Consider the following 26,090-nt stretch of genomic DNA (forward strand, 5'->3'; position numbering starts at 1 on the left):
TTGATCTCCTGGTTGATCCAAGCATTCTTAAGCAAGGTCGTCTTTAGCTTCCAGATGTTTGAGTTCCTTCCAAACTTTTCCTTGTGGTTGAGCTGCAGTTTCAAAGCATTGTGATCTGAGAATCTTCAGGGAATAATCTCAGTCTTTTGGTATCAGTTGAGTCCTGATTTGTGACCCAGTTTGTGGTCTATTCTGGAGAAGGTTACATGTGTACTTGAGAAGAATGAGCATTCTGTTGTTTTAGGGTGGAATGTTCTGTATATATCTATGAGATCCATCTGGTCCAATGTGTCATTCAATGCTCTTGTTTCTTTATTGATTAACTTTTTAAAAAATTTTTTTTATTTTTTATAAACATATATTTTTATCCCCAGGGGTACAGGTCTGTGAATCACCAGGTTTACACACTTCACAGCACTCACCAAAGCACATACCCTCCCCAATGTCCATAACCCCACCCCCCTTCTCCCAACCCGCCTCCCCCCAGAAACCCTCAGTTGGTTTTGTGGGATTAAGAGTCACTTATGGTTTGTCTCCCTCCCAATCCCATCTTGTTTCATTGATTCTTCTCCTACCCACTTAAGCCCCCATGTTGCATCACCACTTCCTCATATCAGGGAGATCATATGATAGTTGTCTTTCTCTGCTTGACTTATTTCGCTAAGCATGATACGCTCTAGTTCCATCCATGTTGTCGCAAATGGCAAGATTTCATTTCTTTTGATGGCTGCATAGTATTCCATTGTGTATATATACCACATCTTCTTGATCCATTCATCTGTTGATGGACATCTAGGTTCTTTCCATAGTTTGGCTATTGTGGACATTGCTGCTATAAACATTAGGGTGCACGTGCCCCTTTGGATCACTACGTTTGTATCTTTAGGGTAAATACCCAATAGTGCAATTGCTGGATCATAGGGCAGCTCTAATTTCAACATTTTGAGGAACCTCCATCTAAATGTCTTCTTTGCAGAAATGTCTGTTCATGTCCTCTGCCCATTTCTTGATTGGATTATTTGTTCTTTGGGTGTTGAGTTTGCTAAGTTCTTTATAGATTTTGGACACTAGTCCTTTATCTTATATGTCGTTTGCAAATATCTTCTCCCATTCTGTCAGTTGGCTTTTGATTTTGTTAACTGTTTCCTTTGCTGTGCAAAAGCTTTTGATCTGGATGAAATCCAAATAGTTCATTTTTGCCCTTGCTGCTTCGATGATCTGTCTATTTCTGAGAGAGGCATGTCAAGATCTCCTACGATTAGTGTATTCATATCAATATGACTATCTTGAGTAACAGTTTTCTTATGTAATTGGCTGCTCCCATATTTGAGGAATAGCTATTTACAATTGTTAGATAATCTTGGTAGATAGTCCCTTTAAGAATGATGTAGTGTCCTTCTGTATCTCTGACTACAGTCTTTAGTTTGAAGTCTAATTTATCTGATATGAGAATCGCTACTCCAGCCTTCTTTTGAGGCCCGTTGGCATGAAAAATGCTTCTTCATCTCTTCACTTTCAGTCTGGGTGTATCTTTAGGTTCAAAATGGGTCTCTTGTAGGCAACATATGGATGGGTCCTGTTGTTTTATCCAGTCTGCAACCTTGTGCTGTTTTATGGGCGCATTTAGGCCATTCACATTGAGAATGATTATTGATAGATACATTTTTATTGACATCGAGTTACCTTTGAAGTCTTTCTTTTTTGTAGATTGTCTCTATATTTCTGTTCAATGCTATTCAATGCAATGGATTTTTCCTCCTTTATACAACCCCCGTTAATATTTCCTGCAGTGTCGTCTTTGTGGTTGCATAGTCTTTTAAGCCTGGCCAGTCTTGGAAACTCTTTATCTTTCCATCCATTTTGAATGTCAATCTTGTTGGATAATGTATTCTTGGCTGCATATTCTTCTCATTTAGTGCCCTGAATATATCTTGCCAGCACTTTTTTTCTTGCCAGGTCTCTGTGGACAGGTCTGATGTTATTCTGATGGGCTTTCCTCTGTAAGTAAGGAGCCTCTTTGTCCACGTGGCTTTCAAGTGATTATACCTACAATTATGATTCCTCAATTTGACTATCAAGTGTCATGATTTTTTTTGGAATGTATCATCTTGGGTGGAGACCGTTCAGGTTCTAGTACATGAACGCTGGTTCCATTTGCAAGATTGCAAAAATTTTCATGAAGAACTTGTTCCACTATATCTTCTAGACTTCTTTCTTTCTCCTCCCCTTCAGGCATTCCAATAATTCTGACGTTGGAATGTTTCATGGCATCATTTATTTCCCTGATTCTGTTTTCGTGGTTTCTAAGCCGTTTGTTCCAAGCTTCCTCCTGATCCTTTCTCTCTGTTTGTCCTCCAGATCTCTAATTCTATCTTCTGTCTCAGTTACTCTAGCTTTGAGAGAATTTAGATTTGATTGGAACTCATTGAGAGCATTGTGAAGCTCAGCCCTGGTAGCTTTCAGCTCAGCCCTAACATTGTGAACATCATCTCTCGTTGCTTTCAGCTTGGCCCTAATCAATTCCATTTGGTCATCCATGGCTTTCTCCAACTTAGCTATTGCCTGGATAATTGTTAGCCTGAATTCTCTTTCTGACATATTGTCTATGTTGATGACCATTAGCTCTGTTGCAGAAGGTCCATCCTCTGTATTTTTCTTCTGTTGGGCATTCCTCCTCCTAGTCATTTTGGTGGGAGATGACTGAACAGATGTAGCTGGATGTATTGACCGTGGTGCAGTCAAGGTGCACCCTGGAACACTTCTGAGAAATCAGGATTCCCCACCCAAACGAGAGACAAAAGAGAAGAAAAAGAAAAAAAAATAGAGAGAAACAGGAAAGAAAGGGAAGATTAAAAGAAAGGTTCAGCACAAATGGGCCCAAGGTAAGATTTAGGAAGTAGACAAACAAAAACAGACAAACAAAAAGACTGATAAAAGTATATGACAAGAGAAAAAAATATATATATATGCAAATAAAGGAAGTACTTCATCAAAAAGAACCCCAAGTGTAAGATTTATATACTATCAGGACAAACACAAAAACACAGAAACACTGTTGTTAGAAAAAGATGGGAGAGTGGTTATAAATTCTCAGTGTGTGCAAGGAATGTTGTTTTGTTTCTTCCTGGATGTATCTTGATATCTTTGTTAAAGGACTCAACTTTCCTAAGATAAATGGGGATTAAAAATTGGTTCTCCTATAAGGGTAGTATTGATTGGGGAAAGGGGATTACTTTGAAGTTTAACTCTATATGAATATTAGAAAATAAAAATAAAAAGGAATAAGTGGAGGGGATGTGAGTTCGGGGTATCAGGTGGTGGATATTACAGAGGACACGGATTGCATAGAGAACTGGGTGTGGTAAAAAAATATTGATACGTTATGCTGAAAATACATAAATTAAAATAAAAATTTTAAAAAAGGAGTAAAGTAGACTAAACTAAACTAAAATTTAAAAAAAAAAAAAGAAATTCAACAAATAGAAATTCAAAAGAAAAACATAGGTGTATATATCAAAAAGTTTAGGGTAGAAGGTTATCATGGAATTTGATATACTGGACAGTTCAGTGTGATGGTAAATAGGTTAAAAAATTATCTATATAAAAAAAAATTGAGGGGCACCTGGGTGGCTCAGTGGGTTAAGGCCTCTGTCTTTGGCTCAGGTCATGATCCCAGGGTCCTGGGATCGAGCCCCGCATCAGGCTCTCTGCTTGGTGGGGAGCCTGCTTCCTCCTCTCTCTCTGCCTGCCTCTCTGCCTACTTGTGATCTCTATCTATCAAATAAATAAATAAACAAAATCTTAAAAAAAAAAATTGAACCAGAGTAGTTGGGAACGAGTAAAAAATAAAAGTTTTCCTTTGAAGTAGTGGTGGTTGTTCTCTTGTCATCCTCCCCGCCCCCCTTGGTTTGTTTTCTGGGGGAGGGGCCTGCACCGTGGGTTTTCAGTCAATGATGTTCCCTGAGTTAAGTCCTCCCGCCCCCGTCAAGGGGGTGGGCTCTGAGGAAACTGTTTTTTTTTTTTTTTCAGGCTTTTGTTCTCTGGCAGTTTTTATGTTTGTTCACTTTTTTTTTCTCTCATCTTGACCGCTTTTGATGGTTTTTGTAGTTTTAGAAGAAAACAAAGTGCATCCTGTCCTCCCTCTCAGAGAGAAGCCTCAGTCTGGCTGCAGAGCCCAAATAAGTTCCCCTGTGGCCGCTGGCAGAGCAGGTTTTGAGTCGCTGTCACTGGGGATGCAGGATCTTTTGCTTGTACCCAAAGCCATGGCAGTGGCAGCTGTCTGGGCAGCTCCAGACCGCCAGAGAGGTTCCAAGCATCAATCGCACACTGAGATTTTGCCGCTGGCCCAGGCTGGGAGTGCCTGGTCTTTCTGGGTCTAAGAGCGCCCAACTTGTGCACACCTCTTTCAGGGGAGGCTGTGGGTCATGCAGGGGTCTCAGGCTCTGAGAATGGGGTGCAGGTCCAAAAGCACCAGGCTGGGCCTTTGCGCGCCTCTCTGAGGAGAGAGTTTGGTGCAAGTATCTTAGACTCTGAAACAATGGCACATATCAAAGGTTGCTGGCTGGGCCTTTGTATCTCTCTCAGGGATGGATGAGGGGCCCTCAGCTCTCAGGCTCTATAGCAGGGCTTGCATGTTTTGCCACCAGGCGTGGCTCACATCCCCTCACAGGAGCTGGACCCCACACGTTCTCTGGAGCGCTGGCGGCTTAGGGACCAAGAACTGGTTTCTCCGTCGCACTTTCTCTGGCTCAGTGCCTGGGGAGGCTATCCTGGGACCAGAGACTTAAGCCCCTGTCCCTAGCCACCCCAATTCCCACAATTTTCCCCCCTCCCCGGCGATCCTTTGCTCTTTTGGAGTGCTTTCAACCAGTCTCCAAGTTAATGCTGGTCCCCAGATACAAGGCACTCTCATTCGTATTGGGGGTATTACTTTCCAACCGGTCGCCTCTGGCTCCCTCCCCCTTTTGTTTATCTTCTGATATCAGTCTGCAGTTCCCACACTGCTTTACCTGCCCACTGGTGTCTTCTGCCCCTGTAGAGATCCAGACATGTATAATTCTGATCTCAGTCTGATTTCATAGGTGATCGAATTCTTTGGTAGGTAATCAGCTCACTTTAGGGTACAGGTTGAAAAGGTGCCTCCTCCTACTTCCCCGCCATCTTGTCCCCCTTGAGCCAATTTTTAGTCCAAGTAACTCTATTTTTGACATTTTAAGGGACTTCCATACTGTTTTCCAGAATGGCTAGACCAGTTTACATCCGCACCAAAAATGCAAGAGAGTTCCCCTTTCTCCACATCCTTTAAAATACCTGTTTTTTTTTTTTTCTTGTGTTTTAATTTTAGGTATTCTTACTGGTTTGAAGTTATATCTCATTATAGTTTTGATGTATATTTCCGTGATGATGAGTGATGCTGAGCATCTTTTCATGTATCCTTAGTCATCTGTATGTCATCTTGGGAAAAATGTCTATTCATGTCTTCACCCATTTCTTAACTGGTTTATTTTGGGGGTGGGGTGTTGAGTTTAATAAATTCTTAATAGACTTTAGCTACTAATTATTTGTGAGATATGTCACTTGCAAGTATCTTCTCCCATGCTATAGGTTGCACTACTAGATATTTACCCAAAGGATAGAAAAATACTAATTTGATAGCGTACGTGTATCCTGATGTTTATAGCAACATTATCAACAATAGTTTAACTATGGAGAGAGCCCAAATATCCACCAACTGATGAATGGATAAAAAAGAGTTGAAAAAAAATATATATATATATATAATGGAATATTGCTCAGCCAGAGAAAGACAATCATCATGTGATTTCACTAATGTGTGGAATATAAGAAACTTAACAAACTAACAGAGTGGGAGAAAAAAAAGCTGAGGCAAAATAGGAAATAGATTCTTATCTATATGGAACAAACTGAGGGGTTTTGGAGGGAGGTGGATGGGGGTGGGTGAAATAGATGATGGGTATTAAGGAAGGCATTTGTGGTAATGAGCACTCAGTGTATGGTGGGGTTAAATCACTAAATTCTACACCTAAAACTACCAACGCACTGTATGTTAACTAATTGGAATTTAAATAAAAACATGGATAAAAAAAGTCCATACAATCCAATAATGGAGAAAGGATATACATAATAAAATTTAAAAATGATATATAATGTCACATAGTGACAGGTTCTGTGAAGGAAAAAATAGGTAGGAATAAAACAGAGTGGGTGGGGAGGATGCTATGTTTTAATAGAAATTCAGGAAAACATGCCAAGATAGTGACATTTTAAAGAGACTTCCTGAATGACTAAGCAGGAGGCAGAAGGATATCTGGGGGAGGTGGGTGACCAGCAAGGATAACGGAGAAAAGACCCTGCAGAAGGCACTTACTTCACCTATGCAAATCTCAAAATGCAGTCAATGTGGTGAGGGAATGAACAGGAGGGAGACAGATGAGAGGTGGTGGCAGAGAATGTTGAGAAAGGAGGTGGCTTTCCTGCCATTGATGGGACTTCAAGACACAGGGAGTCCTTATTTCGCATAGTGTTCTCTGCATTTTATTAATTTTGTTCCATGGTATTTTTTGAATAGAGATAGATCCCTTCATTATTTCCATCTGTTGGTTAACATTCTGGCATTTAAGGGTCATATGTTGGAGCATATGAACTCCGTTACCATTGCCCTGAGGATTGCTCATGCCCCACAACAACCACACACACACACACACACACACACACACACACACACACACTGCACTCTGACCTCCTGGCACTGTGTTACTATCATGCCTTTCTCACCCCCAGCCACAATAATGTCAAAAGAAATGGTATAAGTCTAGCTGTCAACATTAGATTTTTTTCATCCTGAAGAATATGTAAATGGTACTTAAATTCTAGTTAGTAAGCCTCCCAAAGAAAAGGAAACAAGTGGCTCCATTTTAATATGATCACACTGTGTCCTATATTTAAATAAATATAAAAAAGAGGTTCAAAAACACAGGAAAGAAATGGACACAAGGGTCAAAGGAGACCTAATAAACTCAGGGGGTCCCTGAGAGACTGTGATGAGCAGAAATCATCCCTGGCAGCATTCCATCGCCAGTCACATGCCCTGATGCCCAGAATAATTAACAAATCAGGAAAATAACAATATATATAAACAAGAAAGGAGTGGTACTTTTATGATGTCAAGACATTTTAGTGATTGACTCTCCCTTTAGAAAGATGTGCAAATGGAATAAACCTGTAATTTACAACAGAAAATGCACAGCGTAGCACACAATGTAGGATGATAGAAGGGGATTTTTAAAGATGAAATAATAAAACACTTCCTAATGATTTTAAGTGCAAAAGGTTTGGAATCAGAAAACCAGGTTTTGAACATCCGTTCTACCACATATAAGATGCTTGGACTTGGGAGAGACAACCAATCCATTCCAAATGTGAATGTGCTCACTCAAATAGTGGGGATAGCAGTATCCATCCACCCTGCTGTCTAGGGTGGCAGACAGCATTAGTCACTACATGCAAGAAGCCTACAGTACAGTTCCTCCCTGAGAGTAAATGAGTTATTTTCACCCATGAACATATTTGGCTGAGTTTTCTCTTCTTTTCATAAATGTCTCCATCATTTGCACACCTCTTGGAAATGAAACATTACAAAGTAAAGATAGTGAGCATACCCCTTTTTGCATATGAAACACAAAATTTTTATGTGGATACTCACCTGGACAGAAGATGCTGAGAAATGCATGTATCAGGAACTGCTGTTGCAAGGGAATAGTTATCTGCATGAGTCTGTGGCTTTCTATAAGTGCAGAATATGCTTAAAAACACCACATCTTAAAACATTCACTGCACATGCCTCAGATCTTAACACTCTGTTTTCATGTTCCCCTCTGCTTAAAACTCCTTTGATATGTTCTAATTTCACTGAACCACATTAGGTCCCCCAGTCCCTTCCCCTGTCTCATCCAATGAGTCTTCCATTCCCACTACATATTATCATCAATGATGCCTGTGTTGCTGGGTCCAATGGACACTTCTCTTTTGAGCACACTACATAAATTAATTATAAATGAATCTACCAAGTCTCAGGTGACCTCAGGAAAGGTTCTCTGGTTTCATTCTCTCTGATCCTCTCCTAAATAATTGCTGAGTTCTGAGACTCACCTGGGTGGGATCTATGAGATGAAAGTCTCTGTGTGGAGGTCCCAATTCTTCCCTGGACAGTTGATTATGGAGACCAAAGATCTGTTCCAAGACAGGAAGGTAGGATGCAGTGAAGCATGGGTTCCCCAGCCAGACTTTGGAACAAAAGCACTAACCATGTTCTGTCCAGTCCAAGGCTTCACTTGCTGAGGTTCCGCAGCAGACGAGATACTTGGAGCTCTCTATATCTGCTCACCAGGCACTGTTTCCATTGTGACTCCCACCTCAGAGCACTCTGTTCTCTCTGTGGCACTGGTCTGGAGAGAAAGGAAACTTTTCCTGCTGATTCTTCTCCTGGGAGACCAGATTAGAAGTCAGGTGAATCCAATTCTGTGTTCCTCTTTCTCATGACCTTACCTGTCTTCCAGAGTTCTAACCTCCTGGCACTTTCCCTTAACTTTGAGATGATATTGAATTTATTTAGTTGAGGGTTTAACTTATCTTTTATAGCTTCAGGATGCTAATAAATGAGCCATGTGACCCTCTTCATTTGTGGTTTGGAGAAAAAAGTCTAAGTACTCGCCCTAGAGACTAAAACAAATTTTGTGTTTGATTCTCCAAAGTGTGGGCCCCTGAGTTGACATCAAACATATCTCTGAAAAGGACTTTTAGTAGGCAGAATAAAATCACCAAATATTTCCACATCTTAATCTACAGAATCTGTTGATATGTCTTGTGTCATGGCAAGGGAGAATTGAGGTTGCAAATGGTATTAATACTAGTCAGCTGGCCCTAGCATAAAGTTATTCCGATTATCCAGGTGATCGGATAGATCAAAAGGGTCCTCCAACTGTGGAAGAGAAAGGTAGAAGATTTGGAGTCACATAGAGATTTTGAGATGTTAAGTTGCTGACTTTGAAGATAAAGGGAGGGCACATGAGTCAGGGTTTAAAGGTGGCTCTACAGCTGGGACAGGTGAGAAAACCTCTTCTCCCCAGACCTCCAGAATGAACTCTTCTCTACAGACAGAGTGATTTTAGCCCAGGGAGACCTATTTCAGACTTGTGAGTTTCAGAACTATCAGAAAATAAACAAATTGTTTTCAATCAGCAACATGGTCATTTGTTACAAGCACAATAAAAATCTAATCCAGACATAAATCCAATAACACTTTGTTCAAGGGAAATAATTCAGCCTTGGTTTTATTTATTTATATTCTCTTGGATAAGGATATACCATGTTGATGTCCTACTTTGAGTAAAAAAAGGAATCTGAGATCACTTTCAAGTTGTTCAACCCCAGGAGCTGGTGCAGAAAATTTCCCATGCCATGAGCCATGCTGACTTGCAGCTATTAACATAGAAAAAGTGAATCCTTAAGGCAATTTGTTCTATCTTAAATCTTGGTGTCTAACTTTTTACATACTTTAGCTTTCACACTAATTTAAATGTTCATTATTTTCATTCATATCCTCTCCCAATTTCTCTCAAGTTTACCTGTGACAGAAAAGATCACCAATAATGGGTCTGTGTGTATGTGTGCAGATGAGTGCCCATATGTATAAAAATGCACATTACATACACCTCCCATGGAAGATTTTTGTAGGGATCTGCAAAATATGAACACACCATTGTTTATTAGTCACAATATCTCTCTGAAATTAGTTTTACTATCCCCATATTATCTTCAGAAATAAGAAAACTGAGGCTCAGAGGCATTAAATTTTAATTAGTTATGGAACAAAGCAGTTAAAGCTTATTGTGCACTCTCTGGAGTTATATAGACACAGAATTATTTAGTATTTCCTCTATGCATAAAATGGTATACTTTTTTAAGTTAATTAATTAATTTATTTATTTTTAGTGTAACAGTATTCATTGTTTTTGCACCCCACCCAGTGCTCCATGCAATCCGTGCCCTCTCTAATACCCACCACCTGGTTCCCCCAACCTCCCACCCCTGCCCCTTCAAAACACTCAGATTGTTTTTCAGAGTCCATAGTCTCTCATGGTTCACCTCCCCTTCCAATTTACCTCAACTCCCTTCTCCTCTCCATCTCCCCTTGTCCTCCATGCTATTTGTTATGCTCCACAAATAAGTGAAACAATATGATAATCAACTCTCTCTGCTTGACTTATTTCATTCAGCACAATCTCTTCCAGTCCTGTCCATGTTGCTACAAAAGTTGGGTATTCATCTTTTCTGATGGAGGCATAATACTGCATAGTGTATATGGACCACATCTTCCTTATCCATTCGTCCGTTGAAGGGCATCTTGGTTCTTTCCACAGTTTGGCAACCATGGCCATTGCTGCTATAAACATTGGGGTACAGATGGCCCTCCTTTTCACTACATCTGTATCTTTGGGGTAAATACCCAAGAGTGCAATGGCAGGGTCATAGGGAAGCTCTAATTTGAATTTCTTGAGCAATCTCCACACTGTTTTTCAAAGTGGCTGCACCAACTTGCATTCCCACCAACAGTGTAAGAGGCTTCCCCTTTCTCCACATCCTCTCCAAAACACATTGTTTCCTGTCTTGCTAATTTTGGCCATTCTAACTGGTGTAAATTGGTATCTCAATGTGGTAAAATGGTATACTTTTTTTTTAATTTTTTATTTTTTATAAACATATATTTTTATCCCCAGGGGTACAGGTCTGTGAATCACCAGGTTTACACACTTCACAGCACTCACCAAATCACATACCCTCCCCAATGTCCATAATCCCACCCCCTTCTCCCAAACCCCCTCCCCCCAGCAACCCTCAGTTTGTTTTGTGAGATTAAGACTTTTAAAAAATATTTTTTACTGAAGTGTAGTTGACAAAAATTTACATTTGTTTCTGGTGTGCAACTTAGTGTTCCAACAGACAACTCTTTATGTTACACTGTGTTCACCACAAATGTCAAGCTTATACTTTAAATAGGTGCTGCTTGTTATATACTATTAGACTTCAGTGATGTAGTTTAAAGGTAGGAGTCTAGAAAAGCATGGCTGATGGTAGGATCTAGAGCACTGGTATAGCTGATTCACACTGAACAGGGATGGACAATATCCTTACTAACAAGAAAGAAAGCAAAGTGTCTATAAGGATATGGGAAAAATGAAATTAAATTAAGGCAATTCACCTTGGGTATGCCTGCTCTAAATCAATATCTGGTGTTAATTGTATATTCAAAGTTGGGCATTGAACAATGCCCAACGTGAGTAGAAGATAGGAAATCATTAAAAAAAAAAAAGAAGTGTTTGTGTTGTAATAAGAAGAAGGTTTTGAAATTTTGCTTCATTGTATTTATGGTTATCCTGACACCAACAATATACCTGGTCCATCTGTTTGTTCAAACTTGGAGATACAAGTTGGGTATCGGGCTTCACCAGGAGATACAAACTTGCTCATCAGTGTTTGTAGTTGCTGTGGTAGGCTTTCTGGACAGGAAGCTGACTGACAGAATAAAAGCAGGAAACAGGTTCAAAAACACAAGTTTCTTTGTTGAGTAACTGCCTGACTTTAAGCTTTTTGGTTGTAATGTAACTGCCTGACCTGAAGCTTTTAATTTCTGAGGCATGCATTTCAAAGGCAGTCAGTTTGAGTAACCACACTATCCTGTGTGGGACACAATTAGCAGATAAGCCCTCATGCTGCCCAGTCCCAAAGGACCTCTTCAAAAAGCCCTGGGTAACCTCCACACTGACACATGATTGACCCTGATTTTACACATTTAGCACCCAAATTCTAATCATATAAAAATCTCCAATAAAGTATGAACCCACAAACCCTCACCAATATGGCCATGGATCCTAATAAATGTTGATCCCTCAGAGGGTCTCTGCCTCTCCCTGTCAAAGCATCTGTCCACCTCTGAGACCTCCCTGAATGGGCTTTGAGATCCCTCGTGCCCTCTAGGACCTGTGATTAATAAACCTGGTTTTGTTAGAGTTATCTGATGGGTGTTGCTGGGGTGTGTCTTGCAGTCACAGTAAGAACCCAAGGTCTGGTCCAGCGAGAGCAGAGGGTCTGGTCAGGAAAGCATCTGTGGGAATGTCCACAAGCGCAGGGGTGTGGGAGAGTGCCTGGGCTTTCCTAGCCTGAGCATCCCTGCCAGGATCCTGACACTTAAACCAAACAGTGTTAAAATCTACATTATCAGGAAGAGGATTGAGGATAGTGATGTAAAAAGCCTGACAGACTCAAGATGAAAACTATGGTTTTGTATTTTCATCTACAAAAATGCTATGAGAAGGGCTTAGTGGCCAAGTGAAGTTATTTCCAGATGAAGAATGTAACTCATGATTATTCTTGAGGGAAATCTAGGGAAAATTTACTTGGCATGACATAAGTCATTTGAAATAGAATTACTTTTAAGAAATCCAACTTGTACCATGTAAGATACAGAAATTTCCAGGCATTTGTGACCAAGGTTCAGGAAAATATTGGGATTGTATAAAAATGGAAAAATTATGGATGCCTGGGTAGCTCAGTGGGTTAAGCCTCTGCCTTTCGCTCTGATCATGATCCCAGGGTCCTGGGATCTAGCCTCACATCGGGCTTTCTGCTCAGTGGGGACCCTGCTTCCCCCTCTCTCTATGCCTGCCTCTCTGCTCAGTCTCTCGTATAAATAAATAAAATCTTTAAGAAAAAATGGACAAAGTGGAATACTGTCTACATCAGACAGAACAGAAAGTTAATAAGTGAGTTACTTAAATGTATGGAAAAGTTGAATTCAAATAATTAGAAATTCCAAGAAACAAACAGAAGGTGAAGAATCAACTTTCCTAGTCAGATAAAAGAATATCAGTTCCTGGCTATGAGATATGAGGCCTGAAATCATGGGCACTGCTTCAACACAAGGACCATTGGCCTTTACATCACTGGAATCCCAGTGATTCTTTTCAGAGCCCTCTTTATGTCTCTGTTCCTCAGGCTGTAGATGAAGGGGTTCAGCATGGGTGTGACCACTGTGTACATCACTGAGGCTACTGCACCTGAGTGTGAGCTCTGGGTTGCAGCAGAGTTAAGGTATACTCCTAGGCTTGTACAATAAAATAAGGAGACAACAGAGAGGTGAGATGTACAGGTGGAAAATGCTTTATACTTGCCCTGAGCTGATGATATTCTAAGTATGGAAGAAACAATCTTAGAGTAAGAATAAAGGATCCCAGCAAGGGGAGCACCACCCAGCAGGAGTGTTGCAAAATTCATCACCATGTCATTAAGAAAGGTATCAGAACAGGCATGCCCGACTACCTGGTTGAGTTCACAGAAAAAATGGGGGATTTCCACCTCTGTACAGAAGGACAGCCGCAACACGATTAAGCTCTGCAATGTGGAATTGAGAACACTCAGGATCCAGGACATGAGAACCAGCAGTCCACAGAACTGGGGGTTCATGATGACCTTGTAGTGTAGGGGGTGACAGATGGCCACAAAGCGGTCATAAGCCATCACAGCCAGGAGAAAGTCATCCCAGCCTGCAAAGATTATGAAAAAGTACATCTGCGTGATGCAGCCTGCATAAGTTATGACTTTGTTCTGAGTCTGGATATTCCACAGCATCTTGGGGATGGTGGTAGAGGTGAAACAGATGTCTACAAAGGACAGGTTGACCAGGAAGAAGTACATGGGAGTGTGGAGGTGGGAGTCAGAGCTGACAGCCAGGATGATGAGCAGGTTTCCAAACACAGTGATCAAGTACATGGAGAGGAAAAGCCCAAATATTAGGGGCTGCAGTTCTGGGTCCTCTGAAAATCCCAGGAGAATAAATTCTGAAATTCCTGTATCATTGCCTGTTTCCATGTGTTAAAGGTAACTACAAGGAAAGAAACAACAACAAAAAAAGAACATAAAATTATCCAAGTAAATAGGCTTCATTTATTTATTCTATACTTTTTTTTTCATTTTCTAAACGTGTACTTTAAATGTCAGTTAGTTAAGCTACAGTGTAAATTTTGTTTCAACTGGACAATAGAGTGATTCAACACTTCCTTGCATCACCCAATTCTCATCACAAATGCAGTCCTTAATCTCCATCATCTACTTCACCCACCCATCCCCACCATCTCCCTTCTGATAAACATCAGTGTGTTCTCTGTAGTTAAGATTCTGTTTCTTGGTTTGTCTCTCTTTCTCTCTTTTTTTCCCAATGCTTATTTGTTTTGTTTCTTAAATTCTACATATTACTGAAATCATATGGCACTTGTTTTTCTCCGACTTATTTTATTAGTCTAAAACTCTCTAGCTCCACCCATGTCATTGCAAATAGCACTACTTCATTTTGTTTTATGAATTATACACACACACACACACACACACACACACACACCACATCATATATATATATATATATATATATATGCACATATATATATATATATATATATATATATATATATGCACACACCACATCTTATTTATCCATTCATGTATTGCCAGAAGCCCGGGCTGTTTCTGTAGTTTGGCTATTGTAGATAATGCTGTTAAAATCATCCCAATGCATGTATCCCTTTAAATTAATAGTTTTGTATTCTTTGGGTAAATACCCTGGCAGTGAAATTGCTGGATCGTAGGCCAGTTGTTTTTTTGTTTTGTTTGCTTTTTTTTTTTTACTTTTTGAGGAAACTCCATGGTATTTTCCAGCGTGGCTGCTCCTTTTTGTATTCCCACCAATAAGGCACGAGTGTTCCCTTTCTCCATATCCTCACCAATGACTCTTGTTTCTTTTTCTTTTTCTTTTTTTTAATTTTGTTATGTTAGTCACCATAAAATACATCATTAGTTTATGATGTAGTTTTCCCATGCATTGCTTAGGTATAACCCCCAGTGCTTCATGCAATATCTGACTTATTGTATACCCACCTCTTGTTTTTTGTGTTGCTTTTAGCCATTCTGACAGGTGTGAGGTAATACTGCATTATACTTTTGATTAGGAGCAAATGGGCATTATTAACAGAATGACATGGTACAATTTATATTTTGCCATCAAGAAAGAAATACTTTTTGTATAGATCTGATCCCATTTAAGAGAAGCTACTTGACATCTCTGATTAGGAATTCCCATCCATTCAGTCCCATCCCTAAGAGGACAGGTGTTACAGTTTTTTATTTTTAATAATTTTATTTATTTGACAGATATTACAAGGAGGCAGAGAGGCAGGCAGGGAGAGAGGGGTAAGCAAGCTCCCTGCTGAGCAGAGAGCCCCATGCAGTGCTCTATCCCAGAATCCTGGGATCATGACTGAGCAGAAGAAAGAGGATTTAAGCCACTGAGCCACCCAGGCACCCCATGGTGTTACAGTTTTTTTTTTTTTTTTGATTTCTTGTTTTTATTAAGATGAGTTTTCTAATTATTATATAACACATTTAGGCACATTCTTGTTCTAATGCAACATTTTTTTAACTTAGTTTTTTTTTTTTAATTTTTTCAGCATAACAGTATTTACTATTTTTGCACCATACCCAATGCTCCATGCAATCCATGCCCTCTCTTATACCCACCACCTGATTCCCCCAACCTCCCACCTCCCCACCACTTCTAACCCCTCAGATTGTTTTTCAGAGTCCATAGTCTCTCATGGTTCACCTCCCCTTCCAATTTCCCCCAACTCCCTTGTCCTCTCCATCTCCCCATGTCCTCCATGCTATTTGTTATGTTCCACGAATAAGTGAAAACATATGATAATTGACTCTCTCTGCTTGACTTATTTCACTCAGCATAATCTCTTTCAGTACCGTCCATGTTGCCACAAAAGTTGGTATTCATCCTTTCTTATGGAGGCATAATTGATGTTACAGTTTTAATGAGAAATGCTTTCCTGCATTTGGGTAATATATGTTGAGTACTGACCTCTAGACAAAGATCGTAGTGTTCCAAGATACAAAAGTCCATACATCTTTTGGGTAAATATATAGTAGCTCATTTTCTGGGTTGTAGGGTAGCTCTATTTTTAACATTTAAAGGAACTTTTATATTGTTTTCCACAGTGGCAGGACGAGTGTACATTCCCAACAAAAATGGAAGAGGTTTCCCTTTCCTCCATATGCCCAATAATAGTTATTTTTTTCTTGTGTTTTAATTTTAGCTATTCTGACCTCTGTATGGTTGTATCTCATTGTAGTTTTTTTTTTGAAGAATAAAATAATTTTAATAATAAACCACTTTTTAAAAAAGTTTTTTGTTTCAAGTTCTTTTTTTTAATAAATTTATTTATTTTCAGCATACCAGTATTCATTATTTTTTCACCACACCCAGGGCTCCATGCAATCCGTGCCCTCTCCAATACCCACCACCTGGTACCCCAGCCTCCCATGCCCCATCCCTTCAAAACCCTCAGATTGTTTTTCAGAGTCTATAGTCTCTCACGATTCACCTCCCCTTCCAATTTCCCCCAAGTCCCTTATCCTCTCTAACTCCCCATGTTCTCCATGTTATTTGTTATGCTCCACAAATAAGTGAAACCATATGATAACTGACTCTCTCTGCTTGACTTATTTCACTCAGCATAATCTCTTCCAGTCCGTCCATGTTGCTACAAAAGTTGGGTATTCCTCCTTTCTGATGGAGGCATAATACTCCATAGTGTATATGGACCACATCTTCCTTTTCAAACTCCAGTTAGTTAATATACATTATAATATTAGTTTCAGGAGTATAATTTAATGATTCATCACTCAAATATAATGCCCAATGCTCATCACAAGTTGCCCCTCTTTTTTAAAATTTATTTAATTTATTTCCAGCATAACAGTATTCATTGTTTTTATACCACACCTAGTGCTCCATGCAATCCGTGCCCTCTCCAATACCCACCACCTGGTTCCCCCAACCTCCCACCTCCCCACCACTTAAAACCCCTCAGATTGTTTTTCTCATTGTAGTTTTGATGTGTATTGCCTTGATGATGAGTGATGCTGAACAATTTTTCACGTGTCTCTTGTCCGTATGCCTTCTTTGGAAAAATGCCTATTCATGTCTTTGCCCTTTTATTAACTGGTTTGTTTTGGGGGGGTGTTGAGTTTGATAAGTTCTTTATAGATTTTGGATGCTAATTCTCTATGAGATATGTCACTTGAAAATATCTTCTTCCATGCTATAGGTTGCACTACTAGGTATTTACCCAAAGAATAGAAAAATAATACTAATACTAATACTAATACTAATACTAATACTAATTTGAAAGAGTAATGCACCCTAAGGTTTGTAGCAGCAATATCAACAATAGCCAAGCTATGGTGAGAGCCCAAATATCCAATGACTAATAAAAGAAGAGTGGTATGTACATGATGAAATACTACTCAGCTGTCAAAAGGAATGTAATTCTGTCAGTTGCAATGACCTACATGGAGGTAGAGTGTATTATGCTAAGTGAAATAAGTCAGTCAGAGAAAGATAATTGCCATATGATTTCAGTCATTGTGGAATATAAGAAACTTAACAAACAGACTAGGAGGAAAAAACTGAGGTAAACCTGGAAACAGATTCTTGGGTATAGAGCACAAACTGAGGGTTGTTGGAGGGAGGTGGATGGGGGATGGGTGAATAGAAGATGGGGATTAAGGAGAGCACTTGTGATGAGCATCCAGTGTTTATGGAGGTGTTAAGTTACTAAATTCTACAATTGAAACTAATATTGCACTGTATGTTAACTAATTGGAATTTAAATAGAAACACGGAGGGAAAAAATTTCCATACAATGCACGGATGGAGAAAGAATATATATATGATAACACATAAAAATAATATACTAATGTTAGACAGTTACAGCTATGAAGGGAAAAAAGCTAGGTTAGGTATAAAATGGAGTGGTTGGAGAGGGGGCTACTTTTTTGTTGTTGTTTGTTTTTAGATTTTATTTATTTATTTGACAGAGAGAGAGGGATCACAAGTAGGCAGAGATGGAGGCAGAGGGAGAGGGAGAAGCAGGCCTCCTGCAGAGCAGAGAGCCTCATGTGGGGCTTGATTCCAGGACCCTGAGATCATGACCTGAGCCAAAGGCAGAGGCTTAACCCACTAAGCCAGCCAGGTGTCCCAGGAGGGTACATTTTAAAGAGAATTCAGGAGGACCTGTCAAGAAGGTGAGATTTTTAGCAAAGACTTCCAGAAAGACTAAGCAGGAGGCAGAAGGATATCTGGGGCAGGTGTGTACCCAGCAGGGAAAACATAGCAGAAGACGTTTATTTCAGCTATGAAACTCTCAAAATGAAGTCAGTGTGGTGAGAGAATGAATAAGAGGGAGACAGATGAGAGGTGGTGGCAAAGAATATTGAGGAAGGAGGTGTTTTTCTTGCCACTGATGGGACTTTAAGGTGTAGGGAGTCTTTCTTTCACATGGCGTTCTTTGCATCTTATTGTGTTCTAAGATATTCTGTGAATAGAGCTAGATCCCTTCATTACTTCTATCTGTTGGTTAACATTCTGGATTTTAAAGGTCATGTATTAGAGTATATGAACTCAGGTACCATTGCTCTGAGGAGTGTTCATGTCCCACGAGACACACGCATACACACACACACAGAGCACTCTGGCCTTCTGGCACTGCATTACTGCCATGCTTGTCTTATTCTCAGCCACAATAATGCTGAAAGAAATGGTACAAGGCAAGCTGTCAACATCAGATTATCTTCACCCTGAGTAATGTGTAAATGGTACTTAAATTCTAGTTAGTAAGTCTCCCATAGTCAAGGAAACATGTGGTTCCATCTTAATATGATCGCACTGTGTCCTATATTTACATAAACATAAGAAAAGAGTTTCATAGAACACAGGAAAGAAATGGACAGAAGGGGTAAAGGAGATCTAATAAGTTCAGGGGGTTCCTGAGAGACTGTGATGAGCAGAAATCATCCTTGGTTCTGGCAGCATTCCAGTCCCAGGCCACATGCCCTGATGCCCAGAATATTTAACAAAGCTGGAAAATAACAATGTATCTAAACAAGAAAGGAGTGGTATTTTTATGATGTCAAGATATTTTCCTGATTACCTATCCCTTTAGAAAAATGTGCAAGGTGGGCACCTGGGTGGCTCAGTGGGTTAAGCCGTTGCCTTCGGCTCAAGTCATGATCTCAGGGTCCTGGGATCCAGTCCCGCATTGGGTTCTCTGCTCAGTGGGGAGCCTGCTTCCCTCTATCTCTATCTCTCTGCCTGCCTCTCCGTCTACTTGTGATCTCTCTCTGTCAAATAAATAAATAAAATCTTAAAAAAAAAAAGAGAGAAAAATGTGCATGGGAATAAACCTGCAATTTACAAGAGAAAATATACAATGTAGGACAATAGAAGGGGATTTTTAAAGATGAAATAATAAAATACTTTTCTGAATGAATTTAAGTGCAAAAATTTTGGAATCAGAAAACAGGTTTAAACATCAGATCTATCACATATAAGACGTTTGAACTTGGGAGAGACAACCAATCCATTCCAAATGTGAATGTGCTCACTCAAATAGTGGGGATAGCAGTATCCGTCCCCCTAGGGTGGCAGACAGCATTAGTCACTACATGCAAGAAGCCTACAGTACAGTTCCTCCCTGAGAGTAAATGAGTTATTTTCACCAATGAACAGATCTGGCCACGCTTTCTCTTCTTTTCACGAATGTCTACATCATGTGCACTCCTCTTGGTAATGAAATAATACAAAGTAAAGCTAGTGAGCATACCCCTTTTTGCATACGAAGTGCACATTTTTCATGTAAATACTCAGATTGAGAGAAGATTCTGAGAAATGTGTGTCTCCAGAACAGCTGTTGCAAGGGAATAGTTACCTGCATGGTTCTGGGTCTTTCTATAAATACAGAACACATTCAAAATCACCTCATCTTAAAAGTTCTCCACACACATGTCCAATCCTAATACTCTGTTTCTTGCTCCCCTCAACTGCAAAACTCCTTGGTTATGTTCTAATTTCAATGGAACCACATTAGGCTCCCCAGTCTCTTCCCCAATTTCATCCAACGAGTCTTCCACTCCCACCACATATTGTCAACAATGTCTGTATTGCTGAGTCCAATGGACACTTCTCTTTTGAACACACTACATAAATTCATCACAAATGAGTCTACCAAGTCTCAGGTGACCTCAAGTAAGAGTTCTCAGATTCCATTTTCTCAGATCCTTTCTTGAAATACCTACTGACTCACCTGGTGTGGTCTACAAGATGAAGGTCTGTGTGGAGGCCTGAATTCCTCTCTGGAAAGTTGATGATGGACACCCAAGCTCTGTTCCCAGACAGGACAGCAGGAAGCAGTGAAGCATGAGTCTGCCAGCCAGACTGAGGAACACAAAAGCAATAACCATGTCCCGGCCAGTCCAAGGCTTTGCTTGCTAAAGTTCTGCTGCAGAGGAAATACTTGGAACTCTCTATATCTGCTCATTAGGCACCGTTTCCATTGTTATTCCCACCTCTGAGCACTTCATTCCCAGTGGACCACTGGTCTGGACATAAAGGAAACTTTTCCTGCTGAGACTTTGTTCCTGAGAGATCAGATTAAAAGTCAGGTGAATCCAGTTCTGTATTCCTTTTCTCATGACCTTCCAGTGTTCTAACCTCCTGGCACTTTCCCTTAACTTTGGGATGATACTGAATTTTTTTGGTTAAGGGTTTGCTTTACATTTTATAGCTTTGGGGTGATGTTAATGAATGAGCCATGTGTACCTCTTCATGTGTAGTTTGGAGAGAAATGTCTAAGGACTCACCCTACAGTCTGAAGTAAATTTCCTGTTTGATTCTCCAGAGTGTGGGCCCCTGAGTTGACATCACATACACCTCTGAAAAAGACTTTAAGGAGGCAGATTAAAATCACCAAAATATTTCCACATTTTAATCTACAGAATCTTTGGATATGTCTTGTGTCATGGCAAGGGATAATTAAAGTTGCAAATGGTATTAACATTGCTAGTCAGCTGACCTTAGGATATAGTTATTCTGATTATTCAGGTGGTCCTGATAGATCACAAGGGTCCTCCAATGTGTGAAGAGGGAGATAGAAGACTCAGAGTCAGAGAGAGATTTTGAGATGCTATTTTGCTGGCTTGAAGATAAAGGGAGGAAACATGAGCCAGAGAATTTAGGTGTGTTTCTAAAGCTGGAATAGTCAAGAACAAACCTATTCCTCCCAGACCTCCAGAATGAAATTTTATAGGCAGACAGAGTGATTTTAGTCCAAGGAAACCTATTTCAGACTTCTGACCTCCAGAACTATCAGAAAATAAATAGGTTTATTTTAAAGCAGCAGCACTGTCATGTGTTACAACTGCAATAAAAATCTAATCCAGGTATTAATCCAATAACACTGTTCAAGGGAAATTAATTCAGCCTTGGATTTTGTTTATTTATATTCTCATGGATAATGATATACTGTGTTGGTGCCCTACTTCAAGTAGAAAAGGGAATCTGAAGTAACTTTGGAGTTGTTCAGCCTCTATAGCTGGTACAGAAACTCTTCCATACCACGAGCCATGCTGACTTGCATGTACTAACATAGAAAAAGTGAATCCTTAAGGCGATTTGTTTTATCTTAAATCTTTGTGTCCAAATGTTTACATATTTAACTTTCACGCTGATCTAAATATTCATTATTTTCATTCTTATCCTCTCCAGCTTACTCTCAAGTCTATTTGTGACAGGAAAGATTGTCTAATAATGATTCTGTGTGGGTGCATGTGAATACTGATGTTTACTTCAGAGAAAAATGTGTATGAACACGCATACACACATATCATACCCATCACTCTCCTTTGAATATTTTAGGGTCCTACAAAATATGATCACAACTTTGTTTATTAGCCACAATGTCTCCCTGAAATTAGTTTTATTATCTCCATGCTATATATATATTTTTAAAGATTCTATTTATTTATTTGACAGAGAGAAATCACAAGTAGTCAGAGAGACAGAGAGAGGAGGAAACAGGCCCCCTGCGGAGCAGAGAGCCCAATGGGGGACTCAATCCCAGAACCTTGATATCATGACCTGAGCTGAAGACAGAGGCTTAACCCACTGAGCTACCCAGGCACCCACTTCCATGTGGAAATAAGAAAATTGAAGCTCAGGGGCATTACATTTTAATAAATTACAGAACAAAGTAGTTAAAGGTTATTGTGCACTTTCTGGAACTGTATAGAAGCAGAATCATTCAGAATGTCCTCCTAAACTTTGTACAAATCCTTTATGCAGCAAACTATATACTTTTTAAAAAAATTTTTTTTATTGCAGTGTAGCTGACACACAAAGTTACATTTGTTTCTGGTATGAAACATAACTCTTTATGTTATGCTGTGTTTACCACAAATATCAAGCTTATACTTTTAAAAAATATTTTATTTATTTATTTGACAGGCAGAGATTACAAGTAGACAGAGAGGCAGGCAGAGAGAGAGAGAGGAGGAGGAAGCAGGCTATCCACTGAGAAGAGAGCCCGACATGGGGCTCGACCTCAGGACCCTGGGATCATGACCTGAGCTGAAGGCAGAGGCTTTAACCCACTAAGCCACTCAGAGGCCCCAAGCTTATACTTTAATAGGTGCTATTTGTTATATAAAGTTATACTTCATTGATACAGTTGAAAGGAAGGAGTCTAGCAGAGCATGATTGATGGTCGGATCTAGAGCACTGGTATAGCTGATTCACACTGAACAGAGATGGACAGTATCTTTCCTAACAAGAAAGAAAGCAGAGTGTCTATAAGGATATGGGAAAAATGAAATTAAATTAAGACAATTCACCTTGGGCATGTCTGCTCTAAAATAGAAAATGGAATACTGTCTACATTAGACAGAGTAGAAGATTAATAAGTGAGTTACCTAAATGTGTGGAAAAGTTAAATTCAGACAATTGGAAATTCAAGGAAACAAACAGAAGACACAGATTCCACTTTCCTGGTCAGATAGAAAAATAGTTCCTGGCTATGAGACTGTGAACCCTGAAATCATGGGCACTTCTTCAACACAAGGACCATTGGCCTTTACATCACTGGAATCCCAGTGATTCTTCTCAGAGCCCTCTTTATGTCTCTGTTCCTCAGGCTGTAGATGAAGGGGTTCAGCATGGGTGTGACCACTGTGTACATCACTGAGGCTACTGCACCTGATTGTGAGCTCTGGGTTGCAGCAGAGCTAAGGTATACTCCTAGGCTCGTACAATAAAATAAGGAGACAACGGAGAGGTGAGATGTACAGGTGGAAAATGCTTTATACTTGCCCTGAGCTGATGATATTCTAAGTATGGAAGAAACAATCTTAGAGTAAGAATAAAGGATCCCAGCAAGGGGAGCACCACCCAGCAGGAAAGTTGCAAAATTCATCACCATGTCATTAAGAAAGGTATCAGAACAGGCATGCCCGACTACCTGGTTGAGTTCACAGAAAAAATGGGGGATTTCCACCTCTGTACAGAAGGACAGCCGCAACACGATTAAGCTCTGCAATGTGGAATTGAGAACACTCAGGATCCAGGACATGAGAACCAGCAGTCCACAGAACTGGGGGTTCATGATGACCTTGTAGTGTAGGGGGTGACAGATGGCCACAAAGCGGTCATAAGCCATCACAGCCAGGAGAAAGTCATCCCAGTCTATAAAGAGTATGAAAAAATACATCTGAATGATGCAGCCTGCATAAGTTATGACTTTGTTCTGAGTCTGGATGTTCCACAGCATCTTGGGGATGGTGGTAGAGGTGAAGCAGATGTCTACAAAGGACAGGTTGGCCAGGAAGTAATACATGGGTGTGTGGAGGTGGGAGTCAGAGCTGACAGCCAGAATGATGAGCAGGTTTCCAACTACAGTGGTCAGGTACATGGAGAGGAAAAGTCCAAATATTAGGGGCTGCAGTTCTGGGTCCTCTGATAATCCCAGAAGAAGAAAATCTGAAATTCCTGTATCATTGCCTGCTTCCATGTAGTGGTGGTAACTACAAGAAAAGAAGGAAGAAAAAAAAAAAAAAAGAAGCATAAAATTTTTCAAGTAAATTGGCGTCTTTTATGTATTTATTAAACTTTATTTTTCATTTTCAAAATTTTTCTTTAAGTGTAAGTTAGTTAACCAGAAATGTAGCATTTGTTTCAAGTGGGCAATACAGTGATTCAGCACTTTCATACCATGCCAGGTGTTCATCACAAGTCCCCTCTTCAATGCCCATCTCCCATGTTACCCATGCACCCCCCCTCCCCTCTGGTAACCAGAAGGGTGTTCTCTATAGTTAAGAATTTATTTCTTGCTTTTTCTCCTTTCTTTTATTTCCCCTATTCTTATTTGTTTTGTGTCTTAAATTCCACATATGACCAAAACCTTGTGGCACTTATCTTTCTCTGACTGACTCCTTTCACTTAGCATAAGACTCCCTAACTTCATCCATGTCCTTGCAAATGGCAAGATTTCATTTTGTTTCATGAATGAGTAGTATTGCAAGGATGTTTATATCTCCCACATCTTCTTCATCATTCATCTACTGACTAACACCTGGGTTGTTTCTGTAATTTGGCTATTGTAGATACTGCTGCTAAAAACATTCCATGCATGTTTCCCTTTGAATTAGTATTTTGTATTCTTTGGATAAATACCTGGCATTGAAAGTGCTAGATCATAGGGCAGTTCTATTTGTAACGATTTGTATTTGCATGCTGTTTTCTTGAATGGCTACACCTTTTTGCATTCCCAAAAAAAGGCAAGAGTGTTCCCTTTTTCTATATTCTCACCAATGACTCTTATCTCTTGTTGTTGATTTTAGCCATTCTGACAGGTGTGAGGTGATACTGCATTGTAGTTTTCATTAGTAGAAAATGGGAATAATTAACAGTGACATGCTACAATTTATATTTTGCTATTAAAAAAGAAATATAATTTTTTGAATAGATTTCATCCCATTTAAGTGAAGTTGTTACCTGACATCTCTGATTAGGAACTCCTGTCCATTCAGCCCTTTCCCTAAGAGGATATGTATTACAGTGTTAAGTGCTTTCCTACATTTGAGGAATATATTTTGAGAACTTATGTCTTTTATGCAAAGACCAGAGGGTTCTGAGATACAAAAGGGCCTACAACCTTCAGGAAAATACATAGTAGCACATTTGCTGGGTTGTAGGGTAGCTCTACTTTTAACATTTTGTGCAACTTCCATACTGTTTTCCAGAGTGGCTGCATAAGTTTACATTCCCACCACTAATGCAAGAGGATTCCCCTTTCTTCACATCCTCAACAGCCTCTGTTGCTTCTTGTGGTGTTAATTTTAGCCATTCTGACTGGTGTGAGGATTTATCTCATTGTGGTTTTGATGTGCATTTGCATTTCCCTGATGATGAGTGATGTTGAATATCTCTTCCTGTGTCTGTAGGCCATCTGCATCTCTTCTTTAGAAAAGTGTCTATTCATGTCTTCAGCCCATATCTTAACTGGTTTATTTTGGGGGGGGGGGGATGTTGTGATTGATAAGTTCTTTTTAGATTTCGGACATTAATTCTTTATGAGACATGTGACTTGCGAATATCTTCTCCCACAGTGTATGTTGTACTTCTAGGTATTTACTCATTCATAAAATTATGAATGAAAGGGGAGATATGATGATTACTAACACCAAGGAAATAGAACAATTATTAGAAATTATTATCAACAAGTATATGCCAAAAAATTAACCAACCTGGAAGAAACTGATGCTTTCCTAGAAATCTATAAAGTACTTTCAAGTCTGAAACAGGAGGAAATCAACAACCTGAATAGACCAATAATCAGCAATGAAATTGAAACAGTGATCCAAAACATCCCAAATCTCCCAGGGTCAGATGGCTTCCCAGGGGAATTCTTCCAAACATTTGGGGAAGAAATCTTGCCAGTTCTACTGAAGCTGTTTCAAAAAATATAAACAGAAGGAAAACTTCTAGACTCTTCCTATTGAGGTCAGGATTACTCTGACCCCCAAACCAGACAAAGATCTCATTAAAAAGGAGAATTACAGACCAATAT

At 39.7% G+C, this 26,090-nt stretch overlaps 2 protein-coding genes across 2 annotated transcripts; both read right to left on the reverse strand.

The window, feature by feature from the left end:
• Nucleotides 1-13,011: 13,011 nt before the first annotated feature.
• On the reverse strand, nt 13,012-20,473 carry LOC309853033 (olfactory receptor 7A17-like; the record flags this gene model as incomplete). Its single annotated transcript, XM_082710661.1, has 2 exons — nt 20,277-20,473; nt 13,012-13,957 (listed from the first exon to the last, which is right to left on the reverse strand). Exon 2 carries the CDS (start codon nt 13,942-13,944, stop codon nt 13,012-13,014), a length of 933 nt encoding a protein of 310 aa, XP_082566787.1. The 5' UTR covers nt 13,945-13,957; nt 20,277-20,473.
• A 2,626-nt stretch (nt 20,474-23,099) lies between these two features.
• LOC309853039 (olfactory receptor 7A10-like) lies at nt 23,100-24,032 on the reverse strand (the record flags this gene model as incomplete). The annotated part of the gene is made up of 1 exon (XM_082710669.1): nt 23,100-24,032. One exon carries the CDS (start codon nt 24,030-24,032, stop codon nt 23,100-23,102), a length of 933 nt encoding a protein of 310 aa, XP_082566795.1.
• Between the last annotated feature and the right edge of the window lie 2,058 nt (nt 24,033-26,090).

The sequence above is a fragment of the Mustela nivalis genome (assembly GCF_964662115.1).
Source record: "Mustela nivalis genome assembly, chromosome: 1".
Classification (NCBI taxonomy): domain Eukaryota; kingdom Metazoa; phylum Chordata; class Mammalia; order Carnivora; family Mustelidae; genus Mustela; species Mustela nivalis.